The sequence below is a fragment of the Trichoplax adhaerens genome, genomic scaffold, assembly GCF_000150275.1.
Source record: "Trichoplax adhaerens TRIADscaffold_10 genomic scaffold, whole genome shotgun sequence".
NCBI classification, from domain to species: Eukaryota; Metazoa; Placozoa; class Uniplacotomia; order Trichoplacea; family Trichoplacidae; genus Trichoplax; species Trichoplax adhaerens.
The window spans coordinates 1,471,152-1,496,382 of NW_002060952.1; the positions used below are offsets into that span (position 1 = coordinate 1,471,152).

General features: G+C 33.5%; 4 protein-coding genes across 4 annotated transcripts; 1 reads left to right on the top strand and 3 right to left on the bottom strand.

Annotated features, from left to right (window-relative positions):
* Positions 1-1,919: 1,919 nt before the first annotated feature.
* On the bottom strand, positions 1,920-6,422 carry TRIADDRAFT_59323 (uncharacterized protein; the record flags this gene model as incomplete). The annotated part of the gene is made up of 11 exons (XM_002115379.1): positions 1,920-2,064; positions 3,174-3,221; positions 3,304-3,347; positions 3,454-3,668; positions 4,339-4,399; positions 4,485-4,718; positions 4,843-4,947; positions 5,046-5,167; positions 5,519-5,567; positions 5,675-5,812; positions 6,375-6,422. The coding sequence occupies 11 exons, from the start codon at positions 6,420-6,422 to the stop codon at positions 1,920-1,922; spliced, it is 1,209 nt and encodes a 402-aa protein (XP_002115415.1).
* A 4,922-nt stretch (positions 6,423-11,344) lies between these two features.
* TRIADDRAFT_59324 (uncharacterized protein) lies at positions 11,345-14,035 on the bottom strand (the record flags this gene model as incomplete). The annotated part of the gene is made up of 11 exons (XM_002115380.1): positions 11,345-11,431; positions 11,530-11,619; positions 11,776-11,973; positions 12,119-12,246; positions 12,360-12,463; positions 12,558-12,624; positions 12,767-12,835; positions 12,981-13,062; positions 13,323-13,446; positions 13,656-13,757; positions 13,863-14,035. 11 exons carry the CDS (start codon positions 14,033-14,035, stop codon positions 11,345-11,347), a joined length of 1,224 nt encoding a protein of 407 aa, XP_002115416.1.
* Positions 14,036-15,753: 1,718 nt separating this feature from the next.
* On the top strand, positions 15,754-17,841 carry TRIADDRAFT_15287 (uncharacterized protein; the record flags this gene model as incomplete). Its single annotated transcript, XM_002115256.1, has 9 exons — positions 15,754-15,833; positions 15,891-15,942; positions 16,069-16,148; positions 16,304-16,359; positions 16,554-16,672; positions 17,064-17,145; positions 17,250-17,359; positions 17,508-17,570; positions 17,716-17,841. Coding segments are annotated over 9 exons (768 nt in total), but the record flags the coding sequence as incomplete, so codon positions are not given.
* Positions 17,842-18,395: 554 nt separating this feature from the next.
* Positions 18,396-24,603, bottom strand: TRIADDRAFT_59326 (uncharacterized protein; the record flags this gene model as incomplete). Its single annotated transcript, XM_002115381.1, has 18 exons — positions 18,396-18,469; positions 19,035-19,087; positions 19,169-19,240; positions 19,303-19,354; positions 19,450-19,522; positions 19,609-19,677; positions 19,773-19,839; positions 19,933-20,054; positions 20,145-20,243; positions 20,437-20,496; positions 20,585-20,642; positions 20,722-20,792; positions 20,883-20,921; positions 21,024-21,098; positions 21,333-21,453; positions 21,931-22,019; positions 23,359-23,545; positions 24,515-24,603. 18 exons carry the CDS (start codon positions 24,601-24,603, stop codon positions 18,396-18,398), a joined length of 1,470 nt encoding a protein of 489 aa, XP_002115417.1.
* Positions 24,604-25,231: the final 628 nt, after the last annotated feature.

Sequence of the window (25,231 nt, forward strand, 5' to 3'; positions counted from 1 at the left end):
TTAAATAAGGTATCAGTATGCATTACAGGATTAGTTTACTACCTAAAAGAAAGAGATTTTGCATAGACTGACATAGCAAGTTTTGCGCTGCTGATTAGCTCAAGTTACCAATCATATTCAAATGTTTATTATAAACTTATAGTATTTTATTGCAAATACGGTTTACAAATTGGTATTACAGAAAAGAAATTGCCCAACAAACATTTTAGCTTAGGTGGTTGTAAACATCCAATAACTACAAGGCTAATAGCTGGTCTATAAAGATTAGACCTAATATACCGAGAATCATAGAATAATCGATAATTATAATTTATGATAGAAATTCATTTAATAACGATATACTATTCAGCAGTTAAATAGCTGAAATATAAAACTCTAAAGGCAACAAAATTTGCTTTCAAATTTATATAGAGGGAAGATAATTTTTCTATATTGTACCGTAGATAATGTACTTAAGAATTAGTGATAACATAAGTATATATATAGCATGAGTGTAGGACAATAAGAAAAACAATTTACCTTAGTTGTAGATATATTATAAATTCTAATTGTTTAAGAAATAGAGTTTAGTCTATTGAATGACTAAGTTTGTAATAGTGTATGGTAGCTCAATGTTTCTAAAATTATAATTTTCTTTCTACAGATGAATTAATTTCTTCAGTAAAATTGAAGGCTATCACAAAAGCATGCGAATACAATAAATTAGGGTATTGTTGTAAAGTATAAGGTATATAACTGATTGTAATCAGAATGAAAACAGAGAGATTGGAAGGGCTACATTAATGCATAACTTTCCATATTACAAATATTACAACCCAGTAATAATGAAAGGATACAGCCTAATAGGATAAAATTTAGAGCGAGAAGATATTTAAAATAGATTATATATCGTCAGATAACTTGTAGTATGGTCTTTTAAGATGTTGAGCTTTAGTGAAGCTCAGTTCATGGGCTAGTCGTTGCAGATGCAATGATTGAGCTGTATTTCATGAATTCTAGTTGGCCATTAGTGAATCAGTAATGTTAGGTACGTATCTATTAGATCTATCTGTGAGTAAACGCTATACTAATACTTAGTGATACAACTTTGAGTATACTCTATTTAGGGCTTCATCGAATCTAAGCCTTGCTTGGTGCTTGCGAAGCGCTGAGTACTCTGTATGTCGATCATTCCAGTAATCGTCATCATCTAGTTGTATAGCTAAGCTAAGGTAAGTATAAGCAATAGGTGAATCAGTATCTAATTTAAGAAAATCAGCCAGCCTTTAAAATTTCAATAACACCAAATAAATTTAATTTATTTTCAAAGTCTAATTCGAATTTAAGTTATATTAGTGTACTAATATTGCTTTCAATGAAGATAGTGAATTGTGTGCTTATGACAGTTAGTACCGGTAGTCAATCATAATAGAAACTTTGACATTAATACAAATAACTGCCAATCAGAATAAAAACTATTCTACGATGGCATTAATATCAAAGTTCAAATCAAATAAATGCTTAGCTATACATATCAAGCAAGAGAACATCTATATGTACTGTATGCGACAGCGAGCATTTAATTATAGTTCAAAATTTGGTATTTTTGAATAATAATTGTTATATAAAATAGAAAATGTAAGGTCATAAAGGGTAACAAAAGTGAAATAATTCATTGCCTGGTGTTGCTTATTATTAAGATAAGGTTCTTATTTTTTAGAATAGCTTTTCTAACAATATAGGGTAAAATACTAAAATCAATATAAATCAAATTGTATTTTTATTGTCAGAATATTCAATACTGATAAGGTGAAAATTAATCCCATATTCAATGAGGATCAGTTTTGTATTGTCAATATCATCGCCATAAAATTATATGATCGTATACGGGAACTTATTATTAGAACAATTACCAAATGTTATAAGACGGTAATAAATATTTATTTCTCCCAACTTCTATAATTACGGTAAAGTCTGGAATAAATTTTATCCAGACACTCGTCAAAGAGGACCCGATGAGGTTTTCCAGTATACATCGACATACGATTTGACCAATAGTTGTTATCATCCAGCTGGACTGTAACGCTATATACGGTAGGAAGGATGTAATAGGATGAATAATAGAGATCGAAACGCATTTAGACTAATTGATTATTTAGAGCATTGCAGACTATCTACAACATCGCAATTCAGATTTGCAGATGGACGTTTGCATTTTTACATAAAATTATATAAAATTGCAAATATCCACCTTTAATAATAACTACGGTCAGAGATTGATCAATGAACAGTTGCATTCTACGATTTTATGGTATTAGATATAACTTCAATAGCATGGTTAGCATCATCTAAATTGATCAATTAAGTATAGAAAATACATCTGCCAAGTATCAGATGATTAATAAATTACTTATTTACTATCAACGAGACAATATCTACACATTGTATATTCAACATATTTTTTGCATTCTATCTCAAATAAAGGCTAGTTAACGAAAAAAATGTTGTAGATTGATAGCAGTATCATGAACCAAATGTAATATGTATGCGCTTTTTCTATTTTATAGTATTGTAGATAAATAACTTCGATAGCATGGTTAAGACTACCCAAATAGATCAAATAGGTATAGAATATTGCGTAAACTAAGTATCAGATGATTACTAAATTATTTCGGTTACTGTCAATAAGATAATATCTACACATTGTATATTAAACATATTCCTTGCATTTTATCGCAAGTAGCTAACGAAAAACGGCGATGATTGATAAGAGCATCATAAAAACAAAAATAATGTGTATACATCTTTTCGTATTTTATAGTGTTACATATAACTTCGATAGCATAGTTAGTAACATCTAAATAGATCATATTGGTATAGAATATTGCATCAACTAAGTATCAGATGATTACTAAATTACTTTAGTTGCTATTAATGAGATAATTTTTCAATATTGTATATATTCAACTTATTTTTTCCATTCTATCGCAAATAAAGGCTTGCTAACGAAAAAGTAGTGATGATTGATAATGGCAATATAAACCAAAAATAATGTGTGTATGCTATTTTCTATTTGAAATATAAAGCTCAGCAGTATTGCTCTTCAACTATATTACTCATAGACTTCTATATTATTGGTAATTTACAAAAAAAAACATTATCTGAGATGTTAATATAATGTAGAGATCGCATACCTTCTGTTGTTGTAATCATTTTCAAGCTTTGAATCCTCAATAGTATCCCTGAAAAATTGATCGATCAGAATGATATCAGCTTTCTATCTAGGGCAGATTATGTCATGTAATAGACGATATTCGGTTATACCTAAGTATATCTAGTGTATCTGTATCGGTATCTGTTGTATCAGTCTAGATAAAATATCAAATCATTCGTTAGCAATATTTGTTAGATTTCAATTATAAAACATGAACGGTGATGTTCTAAAAATGATCATGGTCATAAAGGAATCTCAACCTCGATATCCAGCTCTTCCATAATCCTTTTGACCTTGTTATGGATTCTTTTCGATACAGAATGGCGGTCCTGTCGACTTTCCCATCGACTAAGACGACTGTGATCGAGAACTGGAGACAAACTACGAGATCGATACTTCGTAACCGGATCTGAGAGAGCACTTCGACCGATGCGTTGCTTGCCTACTGCTGTTGGAGTTGATGCTAATTTTCGGTCTTAATAAAATAACATAATTATCAAACTTGATTATCTTCAAGTTTTATAAGTTATCATCTGCATTGTAGCAACGTATTATACTTTCATAACAATTTTGTATAACTATTCTATTAGTACGACTCATCATAAGTCCTAAATGAACAGGATGTATTAAAGTAATCAAGACTCAAAATTTTGAGAGAATAGCGTTATTGCGGACATTTACTATTTACTCATAGACTTTCGTCTAGGTACGGCGATTGATTTTTACTATATCTGTATTTTGTAAGTCATGACCAACTAGATATTCATACATAACTATATAACTCGTTTACGGCTTAACAATATTTATTAAGGGTACAACTAAAACAAGCAATTACTTGCTATTAGAAATTACTTTCGCTATGTATACGAATCGTATATTGATAATTTGAAAGTATTAAGAGGGCGTAAAATGCAATTGGTATGGTAGTATACGATATCGTCCTACGAATATTATATGCTTCCATTTATTATCAGCACATTATGATAAAATAATAATCAATTTATTGGTGGAGATGCAACCCAATACTGTATTTCTCTGATATTAAATTAAATTTAATCTCATTTAGACTATAGGTATTTCTATTCACATCTTCAATATCTATTTATGAATTGTGTATTAAATACAGTAAAATCAAATCCACTTACCTATAGGTGATGATGATCGGTAAGCTGGCGTCGTTGATGTAAAACTTCTTTGTTCAAGTAACTGGTTAATTTTATTTAAAGTTAAAGGATCGTAAATTATAAACCATTTTGAATAACTTAGGCTATAAAATGTAGCTTGCTAGTACCTTTTCATTTGCTTTACCAACAACAAAAGGCTTTCTTTTAGATTGATATCGTCGATTACTTGAGATGTTACTCTTTAATGGTGATCTCAATGTCGACGATAGAGGAGCCGTGGAAGAGCGGTAATGTCGTCGCGTACTTGGAGTATAAGTGCGAGAAACATACGGAGATTGTGGACGATTTTTTGATAGAGACAAGGATTTTGTCTTGTTCAAGATATCAGCAACTTCGATATCCTATATGAATCCATGATAAGTTTGGGAAGCCATAGAGTTATAATTTATTTATAGCATCAAAATACGACATAAAAAGTACTTAATTTATGAAAAACAGTTGGACCAAATATTTTCGTCTACTTACTGTAGAATCAACCGAAGTATCACTTTTCAATTGTTCCGAGTAGGTTGGCCATGCTACCTCCTTCATCGTAGTCTCCGTTGAAAATTCTAATTGAGGTGATATTCCCTAAATTTCGAAGAAATTTGGGATGAAAAAGCTATAGGCAAATACCTTAAAGGTACTTTTGATATAATATTTCTTTCATTATAATCTACTAAACCTACCTTAAAATGTTTCGTTCTATCTAGCAAAACTGTTCTTGTATTGCTACGCGATGAAATGTAGGTATTGTGAGGAAAAAGAAAATCTCGAGTTGTCATTTCGCAATAGGCAAGAACGATTCCAGCTGTAATCAAAATGAAAAGGGTTTGATATGATACAGTATTATCTGAACTATTAGAAAATTGATGTGGGAAAAAAAATATGTGACTAATGCTTTATCGATCTTACGTCTATAGTGATTCCCTCCTTGTATTAATTGAATGCTAATTTCTTCCTCTTTTATTTTCAAAAATAAGTTACAATAGAATTATTAGTCCATTGATGAATACCATAAATAGCTATATATTAGTAAACCATCAGTATATGATATCAATCACTCGAATATAAGTTCATTCTACATTTAGGGTCATTTAAACAAATATTTTATAATACAACATCATTATAATTGACAATATATCATCAAAAATTACCACACCTTCTAGGACCTCCGCCAATTGGGAAGGATCTCGACAATTTGTAAATATCTAAATTATGGATCAAATCGTCAGTATCAACATGTATGATGGCTGGATTAGTAGACAAATTCAATTGTAATAAAGTCGATTTAAAGGTGATGCTATGATGTGGATACCTTTTCAAATTGCAGTTGCTCGTTAAATATTAGGGGAAAAATAGGTAAAGATGGATAGGTAAATTTGGTACGGTTGAATAATCGTACAGCGATGGAAACATCATCGCGATTTTTTAACCAAGTTCCAGGGCAAGTGACCTAAGATTGATATTCAGAAAGTGAGAGGAAAGTACAATTAGTATTGACTTCATCAATGCTAACTGCGTAGTAATATTTATTTGTTTCAACAGGATACAAAGTAGGAGTTTACGGTATGATGATCATCGTCAATATCCGTCATTGCCGTAAGGTCCAGAAAAACTTTATTGTAAGTTATTTCAACTTTTTGATTGAAAGAACGCTTTGTTATCGTTTTATTGATTCCTCATGGGGAAGTATTACACCAGTCGACAGAACAATTTTTCGACTATAGATGTTTATTATAGTACTGTAGAATCACGCTATCGATCTACATTAAATTTTTATGCTTCTCATTTAATCAACATGATCAACCTGTAAACATGATCGTATTGTGCAGAAAGGGAAAAAATCAGATACCACCATGGTGGTTATAAAGTAATCAAGTCAGTGGATCACATAAAATAAAATATTGATCTATAAACAATGAACCGTTCTATCCAAATGATCAACCCCACGCTTCCAATAAAATAATAATCATTAATCAAAACAATCGCAATGTGTTGGAAGATTTGGAACTTACATTCTTAATGCGGATATTGGCTGTCACATCTAACGACCTAAATGGCATCTTCAATCAGTTCCAAGGGAGAATTATCGTTTCAAGATAAAGTTGAAAGTATATGGTGATCCAATCAAGCCCGGAATAGCCAAGTAATGGAATCGACAGTAGTAAATCTTTCTCTTAATGATAGAGCAACGATTAGGCAAGGGGGTTTACGAACAGTAAATTAATTGTAGAATTGACGCCGATTAATCTTGTTACCAACGCGATGATGTGCCAATCACGCGTCAAGACAGACAACACGTGATGCAATGGACATGCGCACTGTACTGTTTAAATGAAGCAGGTATATGTAACCGCATCGGTATGGGGGAGGGATTGCACATTTCTATAATTCGTACATTATGGAAGGATCAATAGACTCGGTTGGGGTTTCTTCTTTCCAAGGAAGACCTTGTATTAATGTTATATATTAGATTTCTCCTGTCTGTACCTCTACTGGTCTTGGTTGGGTTTATTCTTTGAAGGAAAGGTCTTATTTTAATGTTGTATATCAGATTTATTCATTCTGTACCTCTACCAATGGTCAACATAATAATTGTAGTTTTTATTAGTGCGATACTAGTATTTCATATAGGTTATCGGTAATGTATAGATATGCTTGCGAACATTTCTATATTACATCATGGAAGGATGAACAGCCTCAATTAGGTTTATTCTTTTAAGTAAAGACCGTGTTTCAATGTTTTATTTTAGATTTATTCATTCGGTACCTCTATCGATCGTCAATATGATATAGGTGGTTTTATGTCAGTGCTATACTGGTATCGGTATAGGTTATTGGAAATGTTTAGTCTTAGCCGTAACATATAGATATGATAATTAGCAATTCTATACTACATTGAGGAAGGATCAACAGGCTCCATTGGATTTATTCTTCCAAAGAAAGACCTTGTTTTAATGTTGCACTTTAGATTTATTCATTCTGTACCTCTACCGATTATCTGTATGATAAATGTAGGCTTTTACTAGAGCTATACTGGTATTGGGATAGGTTATCAGTAACGTATAGATATGGTTATAAACATTGCTATACTATATTATGCAAGGATCAACACACTTGATTGACTTTACTCTTCAAAATGAAGACCTTATTTAAGGTTGCATTTTAGATTTATTAATTCTATACCTCTATCGATCGTCAGTATGATAATGGTAGTTTTTATTCGTACTATACTGGTATTGATATAGGTTATTGACAATGTGTAAATATGGTAATGAAATAACATTGATGTCAATCGGAGTAATGAAGAGAGGCTGATTAATCAGCCTAGGATAAGACAGTGAAAGGGAATATATCTGAACAAGGATATACTATATGATCAATAGACTGCTCGATTAGTTCTTAATGGCTTCTCTGATTTATTCTTACACCTCTATATTACACTAGAGTGGGTATTTAATGAAGCCTTGATTAGCATTATCTTTAAAATTGTACTTTGATCGGTATATCTATATCGCTAATGTTGATTAAAAGAGAAAATTTATTAATAATTCTGTACTTGTATCTACATAGACGTTAATGAACACTGATTGACGTTAATATAAATGGAATAAGGAAAAGCGATTGATTAATAATCAATCTTTATTAAATACATCAGGGAGAGACACAATGATATACTGTTTAGCAACAGACTTTGCTCGGCTAGGTCTTAATGGATTCTCTGATTAATATTTGATTCTTTTTTCTCTATGCTATACGAAAGTGCACTAGAGTTGATTGGATTTTATCTTCATAGAGGCCCTAATCAACGTAACATTTTTGATTGTGTATTTTTCTGTACTTAGTAATATCGTCAATATTGATTATATTATAAAATAAAATATTTTCGTACTGTACTGGAATTTATGCATACATATGCATTACTAAACAGTAATCGTTGTCGAATCAGAACTGAGTAATAAAGGGCTGATTACTCGGCTTGCACTCATATCGTACGAGAAAATACATAAGTATAGCAGATAACGCGTTATCAACAGGCGCTGCTTGATTAATTCTTAATAAAGTCCTTGATTACTATTCCATTAGATTCACATATCTCGATCTATTCGCATATCTTCATGTCGTATGTACGAAAAATGGACGGTAAATTAACTTACATTTCAAAGATACCGGTATCTGTTATTTTCACAGGTAATTAATAGCAATATACATCAGAGAAATGATTAAAGGTTGACTGATCTACTTGTACGATGAGTTGAACCAGCGCATCTTTAAACTTTAATATTGTACTAATAAATTCAGCTCGATTGATTCGTAATGAAATGCCGAATAATATTTAGATTTATTCGATATCTGTCCTCTATAAGAAATAAGAATTGGAATTTAATGCTTTATTTATGTTTTGTCCGTACGGTATGTATCATTATTTCAAGAATAACTAATAGCAGACAGTTTAGAGCAATGAAAAGGAACTGATTAAACAATCATGCCAATAGTAAAAGAAGGAAGATTTACACATCATTATACAGTAATATCAATAGACTTGATTCCAGCTTTATTAATAAAGTGCCTGATTAATATTACATTAGACTTATTAATATCTATATGTTTACATATTGTCAGTCTGGAACGTCAACTATAATTCTATGGTATGGTAGTCGTATTTGCACATATGTTTTATTTTAGCATTAATTAAAATGAATAGAAATCAAAGCGATGAAAGAACTTAGCTAATCAATCTCGTCAGTGATATGTGGAGGAGGATTTATGCTCGCACATTGGTATTTTTTAGCAGACTTAATTAGGTTAATTCTTCTTGATGAAGTTTCTATTGAATACTAATTTTAATGCGTCTCTATGTTTTCATATTCAGCTATAAGAATAATATAATTTATCAATCATTAGTACTTTGGTTATGCTTATGCGTATATATTATCCTAGAAGAGATTAATTAATATCAAGTTTTGCGTGTCTTTTATACTCCAGTGTTAACGACTCAGTCTGATTAATACTTTTAAATAAATTGCTGATATTATAATATTATAATATACAGTACAATCGATGTGATCGATTTTATCCAGACGTTTGTATTTCGTCTATGTAAAGTGTAAACTGTAATTTTTAGGTATTTTATTGTACTTACACACCATTTTAGCAAGTTTTTATATCGGCATACGATAGTATAATAAAGAAAAATTGACCAATGCGCTTTTATGAAATTGTTAACCTCGATTAATTATCAATAACGCTGATTCTAACAATATTTTTGGGGGAATTAAATTAAAAATTTATACTAGTTCTTTTGATTGTAATTCTAGTTACTATGAAATGAAATAATGAAAATAAGTCGACCCCGTCATCTGTAAATAACACTACCCCGTACTGGGACTACTCCACAATTTTTACCCGGTCCAAATCCAAACTCACAAAATCCTAAAAATAAGAAAAAAATGAGACTCTAAACATATAGTACTTTAAAGTGCAAACAATTGGGATTCTGTGAATTTGGATTTGGACTAGGTAAAAATTGGGGAGTAGCCCCTGCCCTGTAATAATTATACTTTTGTCCAAATTATATATTCTTACTTACTACATAACACTATTATCTGCAGTAATATCAACAACATCAAAACTAAAGATTCTGTATCCTTGCATATTACTCACACAACACTCTAACTTACAATGATGTATAATTAATAGATATTGCTAAATCGTTCTTTACAATATTGTAATTTATTTTAATCCTTAGTGTACAGTATAGCTTCATATTTAGTAATAGAAGCTGTTACGATCACAGGATACTAGGGAGGCTAAGGGTTCTCACAGAAAATACAAATACCCTTTCTATCATAGAAATAGGGACCTTTAATACTCCAAAGCACCAATATAGCTCCAACTGTCTGTATAGTCAAAATCCCTCGTGGCATTCGCCAACAAACTCCTTTTATAGTCAGTCTACTTACAGTGCACCATAAGATAATATGCAACATATGAAACTGTATTATACAATACTATATATATATACTATATATATGTGTGCCAAAGCGAATTGCCTTATTAGGGTACGGTGTTAAGAGTTCTGGTAACTTCGAATATCCTTACAAGTAATTTTGCACGATGGTAGTTTTAACACGACATAGAACCCAACTCTTTCTATTAACCATATAGGGATTAACGTTTTATTACAGCAAAAGATGTATAGTACATAAGATATCATAGATTAAGTAACAATGTAATTAATTGTGAGTAAAAAATGACTAAATAAATACAAATAACAAATAGCTATATCGTCAGATGTTCGATATCAAAATGGCAATCTCTTTATAGTATCGTATTCTATCAATAAAAATGTAAGACATATGACACCGACATATGACAATGAAGTTATATTAACTATTGAAGCGCTTTCACATGTCTAGGGTGATCTTACGTCTATATGTAATATTATTTAACAGCATGAAGACATAGCCATTGCGTGTTATGTATGATAGTCTAGCAGCGTTAGGAAAAAAAGTGCTACATTAGAGCATATTTGAAATTACTAAACACTAATTCCAGGTACTAAAGGTGCAGCGCAGTTATTTTGATTGTGAAAATTAAAGATCACTTCGGCCGGAAGATTTAGCAATTATTGTTGATAATTCTGATCTATCAGCATCAGCATTTGAAAGTGAACGTAAAATTGATGATTATATAAACTTCTAAATCTCAGGAAATACATTAAAGACATGATCGATTCAGAAGTAAATTATTTTAAATTGTCTGGAACAAATTTATCACAACAACTATATACAATTTGTTAAATTATAGATTACTGTCTACATTTCATAATACATTTATCTACAACATTAGTAGTAAAAATACGAACGTCACGTAAGCTTTTCAAAATCTCTAGTGTCATAACATTTGAAAATGTATAATTTATAAATTTATTTAAAATGGTTCATGTACTAGCTTGAAACCAGCTTCTATCAGAAATAATATTTTATTTTTCATTGTCTTCATCGCTACTCCATGTATCCTGATAAAATTTAAAATTTGTCGTATTCGAATCTTTCGTTCTTTCCTCTTTCTATACGAGCGTTAAAGATAAAGTATAAAACAGTATTATCAAGTCTTAGCCCGAATATAGTGTAGTAATATTTAATTAATACATTAGAGGTTTCGTACCATTTGAGATTTGGCTTTAATATATCTTTCATAGTGATCATTACATGACCACACCAGTATATTACTGTCATTACCGCCACTGTATAATTCCTATATTATTGCATCAACACACGACAGCTTATGCAACTTTTATCTATTGCAACAGTTACAAGTACTATGCAAAAAAGTATCAAATACACTATTTCATTCGCATTTTACACCATTGCAATTAATATCTCTTTAGCTTAACATCAAAGATTGTCTAACCTGCCTATAAGGATTATAGCAACAGCAACTAACATTGTTGTAATGCCCTCTAAGTGTTGATAACTGTCGTCCTGTCTGTATCTCATAGGTAGCGATGTTACCTTCCGATGGAACGAAGACATAATCAGACAAACCTCCAGAAGACAATGAAAACTTATAACCCTTTGAAGAAGTATTATAAATTTTTCCAAAATTGACCTATTTAAAAGATACATTTATGTTAAATTTTCCAGCAGCAACAAACGTTGCTACAATGCCAAAATCTGTACAAATAACATTAAATCTATCAAATATTCTATTTTTAAAGAAAATTTTTAATTAGCATTTAACTACCCAAGCTTACCAAGGTATTCTTTCCGTTAGATGCATCCCATAATCTTAGTTCATTATCTGTCCCATAGCTAATTAAAAATCGCCCATCTTCGGTGAAACGAATACCACTTACAGCGCCGTTATGAGAAGTACAAGATCCTAGATAAATTCAAATAATGAAGTAGCATAAATTTATAACTTCAGCCATACTTCCAGAAATAATCCTAGAGATGGAAATATCAAAATGCATGCTCTAATATCAATATACTAACTGGCTTTTGAAGCACTAGTATGCAGCTCTCCGTTATATTGGTCCAGTGCCGCTACAAATCCAGACGCCCGACGAATGTCCCATATAAAAATTCTGTTGTCTCGGCTCAATTGTTAATCGATTTTGATTTATTAGACTTGAAAGAATATTACTAAATAGTATTTACATAGTAAGCGTTAATTTGAGAGGTAATTTCTACCTTCCAGTTGCTAGCGTATATTCTTCAGCTGGTGACCACTGGACAGTATAAACAGAACTTCTATGGCCTAAATAAGAAATAAATCGATGTTGATGCATTTTAAATAGAGCTTCTACATTATTGATTGCAATCTTTATCATAAGTTACACAAGCCGAGTATCTTCTAAGGTTGTAAACTGCTGAAGCAGTATAACATTTTATTAAAGTACCTTTTAAAGAGTGGGTCATTGATCCAGATTTTAAATCGCATAGTACTACTACCTCACGCCTACTTCCAACTATGGAGTGAAGTAAAATTATAGAGATTATAATGCTGAAGTAAGATACTTAAGATAAGAACTTATAGGTTATTGGGCTTTACGTGGTAAGAGGAATAAGCTACCGTATCTATCCAATATCAGCAACGATTATTGAAACTTTTACCTGCCACTAAGTAATGCTGTGTTGCTATTGGCGACATGTGATGATTATAAATAGGTTTTTGGATATTAAATTCCTCCACCACCTATGAGAGAGAAACTTATCTATTTAGACATCTTAAATTCCCAATCGATGCAAAAATATTTAGCTCAATTAATATTATTATGGCATGTTATATGTGTATGCATTATGCTACACATATAATAACTTTATCGGTAACTGCTTTACAGTATATTATTATAGATAAGCTTAGTCAATAGAATAAAATCAATCGTCTTATAGTGAATAATATCAGGATTCCATCTGATATTGACAGGTTAATAATTATAAAGTAAAGGTCATTACATCTAGGTTATTCGTATCCCAAACTTTTAACAAACTATCCATTCCACTGGAAAGGAACATTCCTGTATCATGTGGATACCACTGGATTGTTTCGACGCTATTCTTATGGCAAGCTGCAGACGATCTAACGATACATTTATACGATACTTTAGGGATGTTTTGCAAAAATAATACACTCAATATTTTTATTAAGTTATCACATGAGATCTAAACCATCATTACTAAAGTCTATACGTAAGCCTGTATAGAGGCATCAAGTCTTGAGCAGGTGTAATTATAAACTAATTCTTATAGCAAGCAACGTGAAAGATACAAAAGAAACTCTCGTATTACCTGTCAACGGCGCAAACTGGCTGAAATTCAGATAATACATCATTTGTTGCGTCGTCCAAGTCATAAAGTACGATTAAACCCTCAGATCCGCTAGTCAATAAACTGATTAAAGATAAATAGTAGTATTCTGTTTTTATCGAGCATTTAATTCGCAGTAACAATATCATTGGTAGATTGATCAAAACGGAATAATCACTTAATGCTTACTATTTTCCTTCAGCTAATTCCAAGTCTAAGCAATTGATCCCAGCAGAAAATTTTCTCTTGAAACTGCAAGTTTTGCTAAGTTCCATTGATAAAAGGCGGTGTGCAGCCTGAATTCGAGGTAGAATCGAGGGTGATTCTAAACCGCTTTCTCTTAATCTTAGATGATGCAGCATGATAGGGCGTCGATTGGATTCACTATAATTCTATCCGTTTACCTGTGATACTGTATCTTCAAGCAACAATATTACAAGATATCATGGAAGGGTGCTAATGGTTGCAGTTGAAGATAATTTAATTTATCCCCGTAGGATGGTATCCTTATACAAATACGAGTACCCTAATATAATTGTTGCTGCTGTTTAACGTTGACTTTCGTAGCAAAATCTGAGCTATTACCACGACCATTTGTTAAGCGTTACTCAATGACGATATTTTCTTCTTCTTAATTTAGTATCGAGACAAACAATAAAACTTACTCAATCTATGATCAAAAGTACAACTCCCATTAATTGTAACAAAGCCAATCAATCGATCAATGTATTAAAATCAAAGTGATAAACGGTCATCATGACAACAACACTTTAATTTCAGTAATAGCTGCAGGAGCTACCGTCAAGGTCGATGTTGCTGTTCAGGCTTTGGTCTTTGATGCTGGTATGAGTTTAATCTATAATCAAAAGTACAACTCCCTATTAATTTTAACAATGCCAATCAATCAATCCATTAATTTCAGTAATAGCTGCTGGAGTTACCGTCAAGGTCGATGTTGTTGTTGAGGCCTTCGTCTTTGATGCTGGACACTTTAATTTCAGTAATAGCTGCAGGAGCTACTGTCAAGGTCGATGTTGTTGTTCAGGCTTTCGTCTTTAATGCTGGTATGAGCTAGTTTGACCTATTCATCCAACTTTCTTATGGTGTAGAGTTGAGTATTTGATGCTACTATGAGCTCAATTTATCCATTCGTTGAATTGAACTAGGCCAAATTGGATTTTTGCTAACAACTACCGATGCGATTGCGGAATTACTGCAGTAGTAGTTATGCAAGTTATGGATGAACGAAAGTAGCTGCCTGTAGATCAAGTCTCCATGGTATTTTGAAGTTGAAAGAGGCCAATCTGACCGTAGACACTATCTCATAGTGTTTCTTGTATTACTATGTCATGTATTGGACAGTAACCGACATAATGCTAGCCTTGAAATGACGTAATACGGTACTGTACCGCATATTTAAGTATAGTGTAACGTATCGGCTTTTGCTCAGTACCGTGTTGCTTATATCACTGCGTACGCCATAGTATTACTACTTGGTGCAGACCATCGCGTTCAGCCGAGATGGCTCCTGGCCATGGCAAAGTTGACTTTCCTCTATACTGTGTAGATTACAGAGCTAGGAGCTTATAGTAAACTCCATTACAATAGCCCACTGCTAAGTTCTGTATGGGGTTCTTCCTCTAGAGCAGTTGATACTGAGCTGATCTAAATCTATTTCGTCGTCGTCGTTATGGTAGCCAGGACTTGCAGCTGCAACAGCATTAGCTTTGAAAGAGTGCAGTAAAGTACTACTAAAATTAGGCTCAAGACAGACCAGGTGAATGTCCTGTACTAGCAAGTGAAATTTCCTCCTTCGTCAAGGATTTAGAGGTATCTGTTGCAGTGGATTACAGTGATCACTCAAGTCATCTTCCTTGTTGAATTTCCTATCAAATTAAAGCAATCTCATAATGGTAAGAATATCAAATTTCTGCAGGCATAATCGGTGTTGCCAGATACTTTCAGCATGATTGTACACTCAATTTGACTAGACGAGATTATTAGCTAGCTGTTTCTTCTTGATTTGTCACCCTTAAAAGTATGCGTATCAATAATACTCGTATCATGAATCTTTTAGGCTGATAGAAAGGCAGTAAATAAATATTATCCACCCGATTGGAGACCTGAAAAGGTAATTTATACTTATGAAGATCTTATATTGTATAGCAGCAGCTAATTCAGCACCTACTCTGCATGGCAGTATTGCAACTCTTCAAGCAAACTTTCTTATTCATTCATTTTTCATACTTTCTATTTATATTACAACCAAGTGATGCTATTATTTTAAAGATGTTATTAATTTTCAACGGCCATAGAGAATGATACAACGTCGCCAAGATATTGTTGTCAGTAAGACTATGTCCTAATCTTGTGTATTTCTCACTTATTTCTGTAGGGTTCCATCAATAAATATCGCGGTAGTCACCCATTGAGAGATAGGGCTAGAAAGCTCGATCAAGGCATCCTAATTATAAGGTTTGTGATGAGTATACCTTCTCTAGTTGATTTTACTACGCCAAACCTATTCTTGTTGTATCATAAAATCTCTCATTGATTCATCTTATTGGTAGATGATTTCAATTATTTTATTCCATGTTTGAACAAAAATTATCATTTTCTTTATACCAAAGATTTGAAATGCCATATAATATATGGTGTGATGGTTGTGGTAATCATGTTGGAATGGGTATGTTGATGGAAGACATTATTATTACTATTCAACACTAAACGTTTGAATAGCTTGATACAGAAATAGGTGCAGTACGCATCTCATAGAATATATCATAGTTATAATCTGCAGCTCTTAAAAGTTTGATTATCATTGTGCAATATTGCCCTAATTGGAGATAATTTACGATAATGTACTGTATAAATTTCTAGGAGTTAGATATAATGCGGAAAAAAAGAAAGTTGGAAATTATTATACAACTCCAATTTTTAATTTTCGGATGAAATGCCACTTATGCGAGAATAAGATTGAAATGGAAAATGATCCGCAGGTTTGTAAACAGAAATTTATTCAATAATTATCTGTAACAGGAAGTTGGCTAGTTGGTGATGGTACGATACGTTACGTTTCCTGTAATTCACATCTAAATGCACATAATTGAAGCCTTGGCAAACAGTAACAGTTTTGAAAATAGTAGTGGCGGTGTGTTGCACAAGACTGATACATTTCAGGCTAAAAACTATAGCGTTCTGGATTTGATAGCAGTATAGCTTGTTGCTATATAAAATTTACGATAATGTTTTACCTTAACAACTATAAATTGTAGTGTACAAGACATGCATGTGTTATACTCTATTGAAGTTGTTATAATGTAATTATTGAATAGAATTGATAAAGATGAAGTCACCTTAATATCGGGTATGTGTGTTGTATATTGTTAGAACTGCGATTATAAAATTGTCAAAGGAGCTTCCAGAAAGAACGAGAGGTGGGAGGGTAGTGAAGGATCCATTTCAGTTGATGGTTAGCAAGTTCCTATAGCATTTGTTTTGAACATGCCATATTTCATACCAACTTTTTTTCGCAGTCTATTCATATTATTTTGACTACTAATTAAAAACTTGTAGGAAAAGATGAAAAGAAAAAATTACTTTCAAATGCTATGTACAAATTGGAGCACGATATCGAAGATGCTGAAGCAGGGCAGCAAGCCGCTCCATCTCTAGATAAATTAGAAGTCAGTCTTATATGATATATCCTATTAAATTATACGTACAGGGCTTGGCATTCAACTTTTGTGAATAAGATAAAAACTTACGGGCTAAAAGCATTATATATTCGTAAGTCATAATACGAAAATGTTGTTGTATTTGATCAATTTACAGCGGCATATGGATGTTTGGAAAGACGACTTTTCAGTCAATCAGTTACTACGAAATAAATTTAGGGTAAGTACATCTAAACTACTTGATTCTAATAATATAGGTGTACTGTATTGATGCTGTAAATTGCACAGTGCAATTCTTTATCCGTCATTATTGCATGCAAATAAAGCTATGGGTAAGTTTTCCCTTTCAAATGTTAATAATATAGAAAAATAAAGCAGTAACGAAACAGCAAGCGCTTGATGACGACAAGTTGAAAAAGAAATTTTCTATCGATATATCATTAAAGGAAGAAAACGATGAAGATAAGATTGCTGCGTCAAGGATTAGATTTAATAAAAAGGGTGGTAAGACGTGCAAACATCTTCTCACTTGTGGTGATATTCTTTGTTATTGCTGTAGTCATATTTTTTGGTGTAAACACAGTATTTCGAATATTTTTCAATTTATAGATGCATTCGAAAATAAAAGAAAGCGTAGATTTGAAATTAAAACAAGTTCAATATTTAATGATCCAAAAGCCGAATCATTCGGACGGAAGGATCACCAAAATAAAGGAAATCTATTCAATAAGAAATTAAAAGGTGCTCCTGATCATCCTAAATTTAAATCATTAACAAGTCCTGAAACTAAAGCAAAATTTGGTAAAGCAGCGATCGGAAATACTGCTGGGTCGCTAATAAGGCGAAAATCGAGTGATATTATGGATAAATGTGATAGTTGCAAAGCTGAAAATTCCAAGACTAGTGCTGCAGATAATGATTCATCGCTTGAAGAACAGAATAATACCTTATACGCTTTAGTAAATTATGAAACCGACAGTGATAGTAACTCTGGTCAAGAAGATAGCTGAAGAGCTCTTCAATAAAGTTATTTTATTTATAAGCATCATAACGTTTTGATAGAAAACTTCAGTATGGATATACGACATCTACGAATATGTACATAAATGTGGCAAAAGTCTATAATGTTATAATTGAGTATTACAATCATCATTAAGTTTAAATTATTATTATTTAACAAGTATACAGTACAGTTGCATCGCAAAAATTTAGCAGACAAAGATTTTTGTACAGTCAATACATTTAGCTAAACTTATTATGTGTCAATAATTCTAATTCTAACTTGTGCAGGTACCTTGATATTGTTGACGTAATGTTTAAAAAAATCTTTTAAAATATTAAAACTTGGAACAATTTTTGATTCAATACCTTTGCAAGACAGCAATCATTACCAGCTTATAACGATGCCAAATTTGCAAGGATTAAAAGTAATAGTATATATAGCCAACAGTTAAAATTATTGATGTTGTGTTTGCTTCGAATATTGTACTTGTAAAAGTTTACATCGTTTCAAACCATATTGATATTCAGTTTACGATAAATTATACAAAAATATAATAATTAGTTACAACTCTGCTGTAGTTGCAGATGGCATGGGATCTAAAAGGTGACATATTTGCAAAACATTAGATAGAAGTAATGAATTTTAAGTTACGCAAAAAAGAATCGAATGTAGTCTACTGACCTGATTTCAACTGTAATACTTCTCGACTTCGATTTATAGCTTCCAGTTTGTGTCTAAAGTGATGAAAAGTACAACGTAACGTGTCAGTTGTATTCATCAAAACTGCGCTGACTTGCACGTAAAGTAACACTTACTTGAGAGTTTGTGCTTCATATTCACAGTTATCAGCTAATTGTCGCAAATTCAATAACAGTAGAATCTTTTCTCTAAAATGGAAAATTAGCATTTTACAATCTAGCATTACAAAGATTTTAGCATACCAGCTTACCTTAAGTCATTGAACGCTTGGCATATTTCTTCAGTTGGCATAGGTGCAGGCGCTACATAAGAAAGGGAATTATCAGATTTTTACTCTACATGTGAATACTTACAACCAAAAAGAATTATCTTTACGTTTTAAACTGGAATTACTTACGAAGATCGTATTCTGAAAGAAATTGCTCTACAGCTTTGGTTTTTTTCTGACCAATTGACAAAGGCAGTTTCATCTAGAGAGAGTAAAGAGTGATCAGCGAAAAATAGTACTACGATTCCGGAATTTTAAAAAATAGCGCTCCTACATTCCTAGTCTTACCCTACTGCTGCGAAGCCAAACACCACTAGACTTTTCAGGAAATTTGATGATTGCGGTATCGGTAGATGACTAAAGGAAAGGATATTTACATCATATTTTATAAAAGAATATGGATACATAATCAAATTACAACGTGAACGAATACTCAAATTAGTGGCATTTACTTGATTATGATCTCCTTTCTTTTTCAAAGACTTCTTCTTAGCTGATTTACGGCCTGAAGGGGGATGTCTACAAATAGTTTTCGTATAAATTAATATAGTGTTAGTAAAATAAGTGCAAGTAAGCTTACTGGCATGCGTATGAAATATCATGCAAGCTTACTTTGCTTCTTTCTTCTCATTTGCAGTCATGAGGCGAACGAGCCCTTCCTGTCCTTTGACGCGTTCCTTACGTTGCGCCTCAATCGCCTTAAGCTCTACCATTAGCATTTCTTCTTCTTTAACCTAATAGAATGTATGAAATTGGGATATGGACGAAATTGCATGGTCATGGACAAAAACTATGAAGATATGTCGACTAAACGAAAGCGATACCTCCTCTGAAGTACGATTGTATAACTTTTCGAGTTGAGATTTACGAGAAGCTTCGTGTGCAGCATCGAAAATAAATATTTTTTCGTCTAAACCTCGTGCCTATCATATAGCATGTTAAACATAAAAGTAAAATAGTTATATTATAAAATCGATATTATAGGTCATAATTAACTATTACCAATGGTCCTATAGATAATTAAATTTGAATATGTATCATGTTATGGTAATAGACTAACTTTCATTATTGTAAATAGGTGCAATGAAAAATCTACTAGTTCACATGGAAGCATACCTTTATCAGTCTATTCCTGATATCATAATATCTTTCAATTAGATCTTCCATGGTGCGATTCTGTAATTTCAAAAATGCAATAATTAATTTACTGTTGAACGATATCATGGTCTCTATATTAGTTAGATGATTTAATTAAGATTGATACCGGAAATCGAGCGGAATCAAAACGATCGTAAATGACTACGAATTGCAGATGAAAAGTCCTAATCAAGTACAAAGAACACATTAGCTATTACTATTAACAATTATCACCATTGACCAAGTGAATGAGTCTGGTATTACCTGCAAAGACTAAATAAATGATCTGTTTCTTCTCTAGTCCAATTAGATCCAGTATCATCATGCAAATATTGCTAGAATAGCAATAGTTATCGTTACTTGCCAACCAATTTATATAAAAGGGTTAAAATTAAAAGTAGCTCGGTTGAATCGAATTTACTTACCTCATATTCTTCTGGTGTATAGGTGAACACTTTAGGTTGCTGTTATAAAAATGTAGCGCATTTAATCACGATAAAAAAAGTGACCGGCTGAACAGAACTATTTGAACCGTAAATTGACGGAAAATCGGCTAAAGTACTCACGATATTAAACTTGGAAAAAGCATAAGGCTTCGCAACATCTGCAGCTCGCCTCCAGTGATGAAGGCTTGCTCCATCCTATAATAATATCAATATAAGCTCATAATGGTCAGTCTATTTTTTAACTATTACAGGTACATTTTGAAAACAAACTCTTCGCTATTAGCTTTTTAACAGAAGATTTTAATATAACTGTGTGTGTATGATTCGATTCGATTTGTGAAATACCACTTACAAATGAGTATATATCTACCATAGCACTACAGCTTACGATGCTAGCCGCAAGGTATATATTTTAATTTTAAAGCTTACCGTTCTAGCAGGATTAGAAAAGGGTGCCCAACACCAACGCCTAGCTCGTGAACGTCCAAGCTTAGCTTTCACTTGTTTGTAACCTCCAGAAGTTGTACTCATGTCTTCCACATTTTGTTGCCTAAGTTAGATATTAATTGTACAGTTATTAATCTAAGCAGCCAGAGCTACACAATATAATAAAGATGTTGGTCTATTGCAAAAGTATACTAATGTTTACAAAAACTTTAACGGATAGTGATTCTCAAGCCAGTAATTTTGTTTCATAAAATTTAAACATTGATGAAGTAATAAAATAAAGACAAAATTAACGTTATATTAATTGCAATCGATTACAGCAATACATTAGCATAATCGATCGCCTTTCTAAAATATAGTAGCAATTTTATATATTCCAAAATTGTAATTGAAGTTCATCTTTCTAGAAATTCTTTTCGTGATAAAGGATGAAACAGCCATTCTCTATGCGTATTTCATTATAAACCGGTAGAGTGCAACACTCATGGTCTTCCACTTATAGAGGCAATCTCATGAAATCAGCTTAATAGCTCGTACGATCTTATATTATCGCGAAGGTAATAGCAACAATATTACTTACCCTTTCTCAAAATTCAATAAAGCAAAGACTTCACGATTCATTCCTTCCGGTCGCTTAGCAATAGCCTGAGGTTTAGAGGTCTTCTTGGTCTGAAGATTATTAAAAAGCGGAATCCAGTTATTCGAGATTGTGCATGGATTGGTATTAGTCAAATAGGTTTATACGCTTACATACTCGTGTTAAGACTCAAAAGAGAGAATCCGATATGGTGTCAATGTGATATCATTGGACATCAATGGCAAATGTTAATTATAGAAATCATCTGAACATACATTACGTATTGATGCCTGATGAGATGATACAGCTATGCTAAAACCGTTAATCATACTATGTCTGTAGACTGCAGTTTCAGGTCACCAGTTAATAGGTTTATATTTTATGACGACATCATTTTATTGTGAGCAATGCAATGTGATAAAATGGATGAAATGCTAATTGTCAAGTACTGGATATACTGTATATATCCAGCATATCCCGGATTCTTTGGTTGTTGCCGGGGACTGACCGTAACCTATGCGTACATCGTTATGGACTTCTACTCCATGACAAGTATCATCAGTCGTTCTAGGAGAAGGCTTACAATGATAACGAAATCAGAAGCGAAATATAGACCTGTTACCTAGAAGAATGGATCTGATTGACATGATCGCTGGCATTGGATATGGTTAACTGTAAAAGCTGTTACACTAACAGTACATTACTGTAAGGTAAAGTTGAATTGACTGGGCCAAAAACAACCTAAAGTGAATTGGAGATGTCTAGCCACCTGTATGTACATTTCTTGCATAAGGCGTGCAACTGTATTTCCAGCTATGCTACTGCTACCCTCTATCCTCATCCTCTACGCATATGTATAATGTAGCACTGCAAATTCGATTTGCCCTAGCCATCAATCTAATTTTACTGTTATAGCAGACTATTTTAATCATGCAGATTCTACTAGGGCTGATTGTCCAACAGCAAGGCGAAAATAACCGGTTGATCCTTTGACAACCAACTATGCAACAGCTAGCCCCAATTCTTGCTAAAGGCAACGCTTGTTTATTTATAGCCACGAAACTATTCTGCCGTTATGGTCAACCTTGGCTAGGTTATCCCTGTTACTACATCTGCACATGGCAAAGTACAGTAGGCAATCTAATCATGAAATAACGAAGAAATGATAGTCTATCCAAGAAATTGGGTTCATTTGGCAGTGAGTTTTTTGGTTCTTTTTTCACGGTTCTACACTGGTCTAGTAGTTGCGTAATGTGGAGTCAACGCTCTTCTGTTGGCTCGATTCTGATACTAACTCTTGCCTTCGGTATAGCACAAGACGTGACAGTGAACGTTACTGACTAGACCCATGTCGGCGTCATCATCGCTTTTGTTAGCGATGATTGCATGTCTGCTCAAAGTAATGGAATAGAAAAAATGAAACAATTTTACCTTATTTGAACCAATAATTGCCTCCTTAGTAACTGTTGGACTTTCATTACTTGTTGGATCGTTAATTTCTAAAATTTCTCTCACGTCGGCCATAACTGTATTAATTTTGGCGCTGCAAGTCGAGTGTTGACTGTCAGCCAAGAGCCATTCAAACAGCGCAATGGTACGAGTGAGCTGACGAGTGTCACTATATTGAGTTGGTGACACCGAGAAGTGAGTTGTACCGTCGTGTACGTCACTTCTGGTGCAGCTCATACAAGCAAGGCATTTCATCACAGTAATCCATAGTATGCTAGTGTCATGTACAGTAAGCGTGTTAACACTGCACTGTACAGTACACTGTACTACACACTACTGTACTGTACAGTTGTCCCGTCCTTCCCGCTATTGTCCTAATTCAGTACAGTGACAGTACGATGATCCGCATCACTATGTCGTTGATACGTGAGATATACTGTACTCAGTATCCTCATCGCAACAGTATTTCTTGGCTTGAGCCCAAGCCAACTTCAGTTCATGCGTGACTGACTGATTGCTACGTCTTCCGCATTTCGCATCAGTATTTTTGCTGCTGATGCTAAAGCCAACTTCACTTCATTGGCGACTGATGCTACGTCTTCCGGATCTCGCATCAGTATTTCTTCGGCTGATGCTAATGCAAGCTTCAGTGGATGCGTGGCTGATGCTACGTCTCCCGGATTTCGTATCAATATTTTTGCGGCTGATGCTAAAGCAAACTTCAGTTGATGCGTGGCTGATGCTAAAGCTAACTTCAGTTGATGCGTGGCTGATGCTAAAGCAAGCTTCAGTGGATGCGTGGCTGATGCTACGTCTTCCGGATTTGGTATCAGTATTTTTGCGGCTGTTGCTAAAGCCAATTCAATTCATTGGTGACTGATGCTACGTCTTCCGGATTTCGCATCAGTATTTCTTCGGCTGATGCTAATGCAAGCTTCAGTGGATGCATGGCTGTTGCTACGTCTTGCGGATTTCGTATCAGTATTTTTACGGCTGATATTAAAGCAAACTTCAGTTGATGCGTGACTGATGCTACGTCTTCCAAATTTCGCATCAGCATTGTTTCGGTTGAAGCGTGGCTGATACTACGTCTTCCAGATTTCCCATCAGTATTTTTGCGGCTGATGCTAAAGCAAACCTCAGTTGATGCGTGGCTGATGCCACGTCTTCCGGATTTCGTATCAGTATTTTTGCGGCTGATGCTAAAGCAAACTTCAGTTGATGCATGGCTGATGCTAATGCAAACTCCAGTGCATGCGTGACTGATGCTACGTCTTTCGGATTTCATATCAGTATTTTTGCGGCTGATGCTAAAGCAAACTTCAGTTGATGCGTGGCTGATGCTAATGCAAACTTCAGTTGATGCGTGACTGATGCTACGTCTTCCGGATTTCGTATCAGTATTTTTGCGGCTGATGCTAAAGTACAGTATACAGTACTTCAGTTGATGCGTGGCTGATGCTGATGCAAACTTCAGTTGATGCGTGACTGATGCTACGTCTTACGGATTTCGTATCAGTATTTTTGCGGCTGATGCTAAAGTAAACTACAGTTGATGCGTGGCTGATGCTAATGCAAACTTCAGTTGATGCGTGACTGATGCTACGTCTTCCGGATTTCGTATCAGTACTTTTGCGGCTGATGCTAAAGTAAACTTCAGTTGATGCGTGGCTGATGCTGATGCAAACTTCAGTTGATGCGTGACTGATGCTACGTTTTCCGGATTTCGTATCAGTATTTTTGCGGCTGATTCTAAAGTACAGTATACTTCAGTTGATGCGTGGCTGATGCTAAAGCAAACCTCAGTTGATGCGTGGCTGATGCTACGTCTTCCAAATTTCGCATCACTATTTTT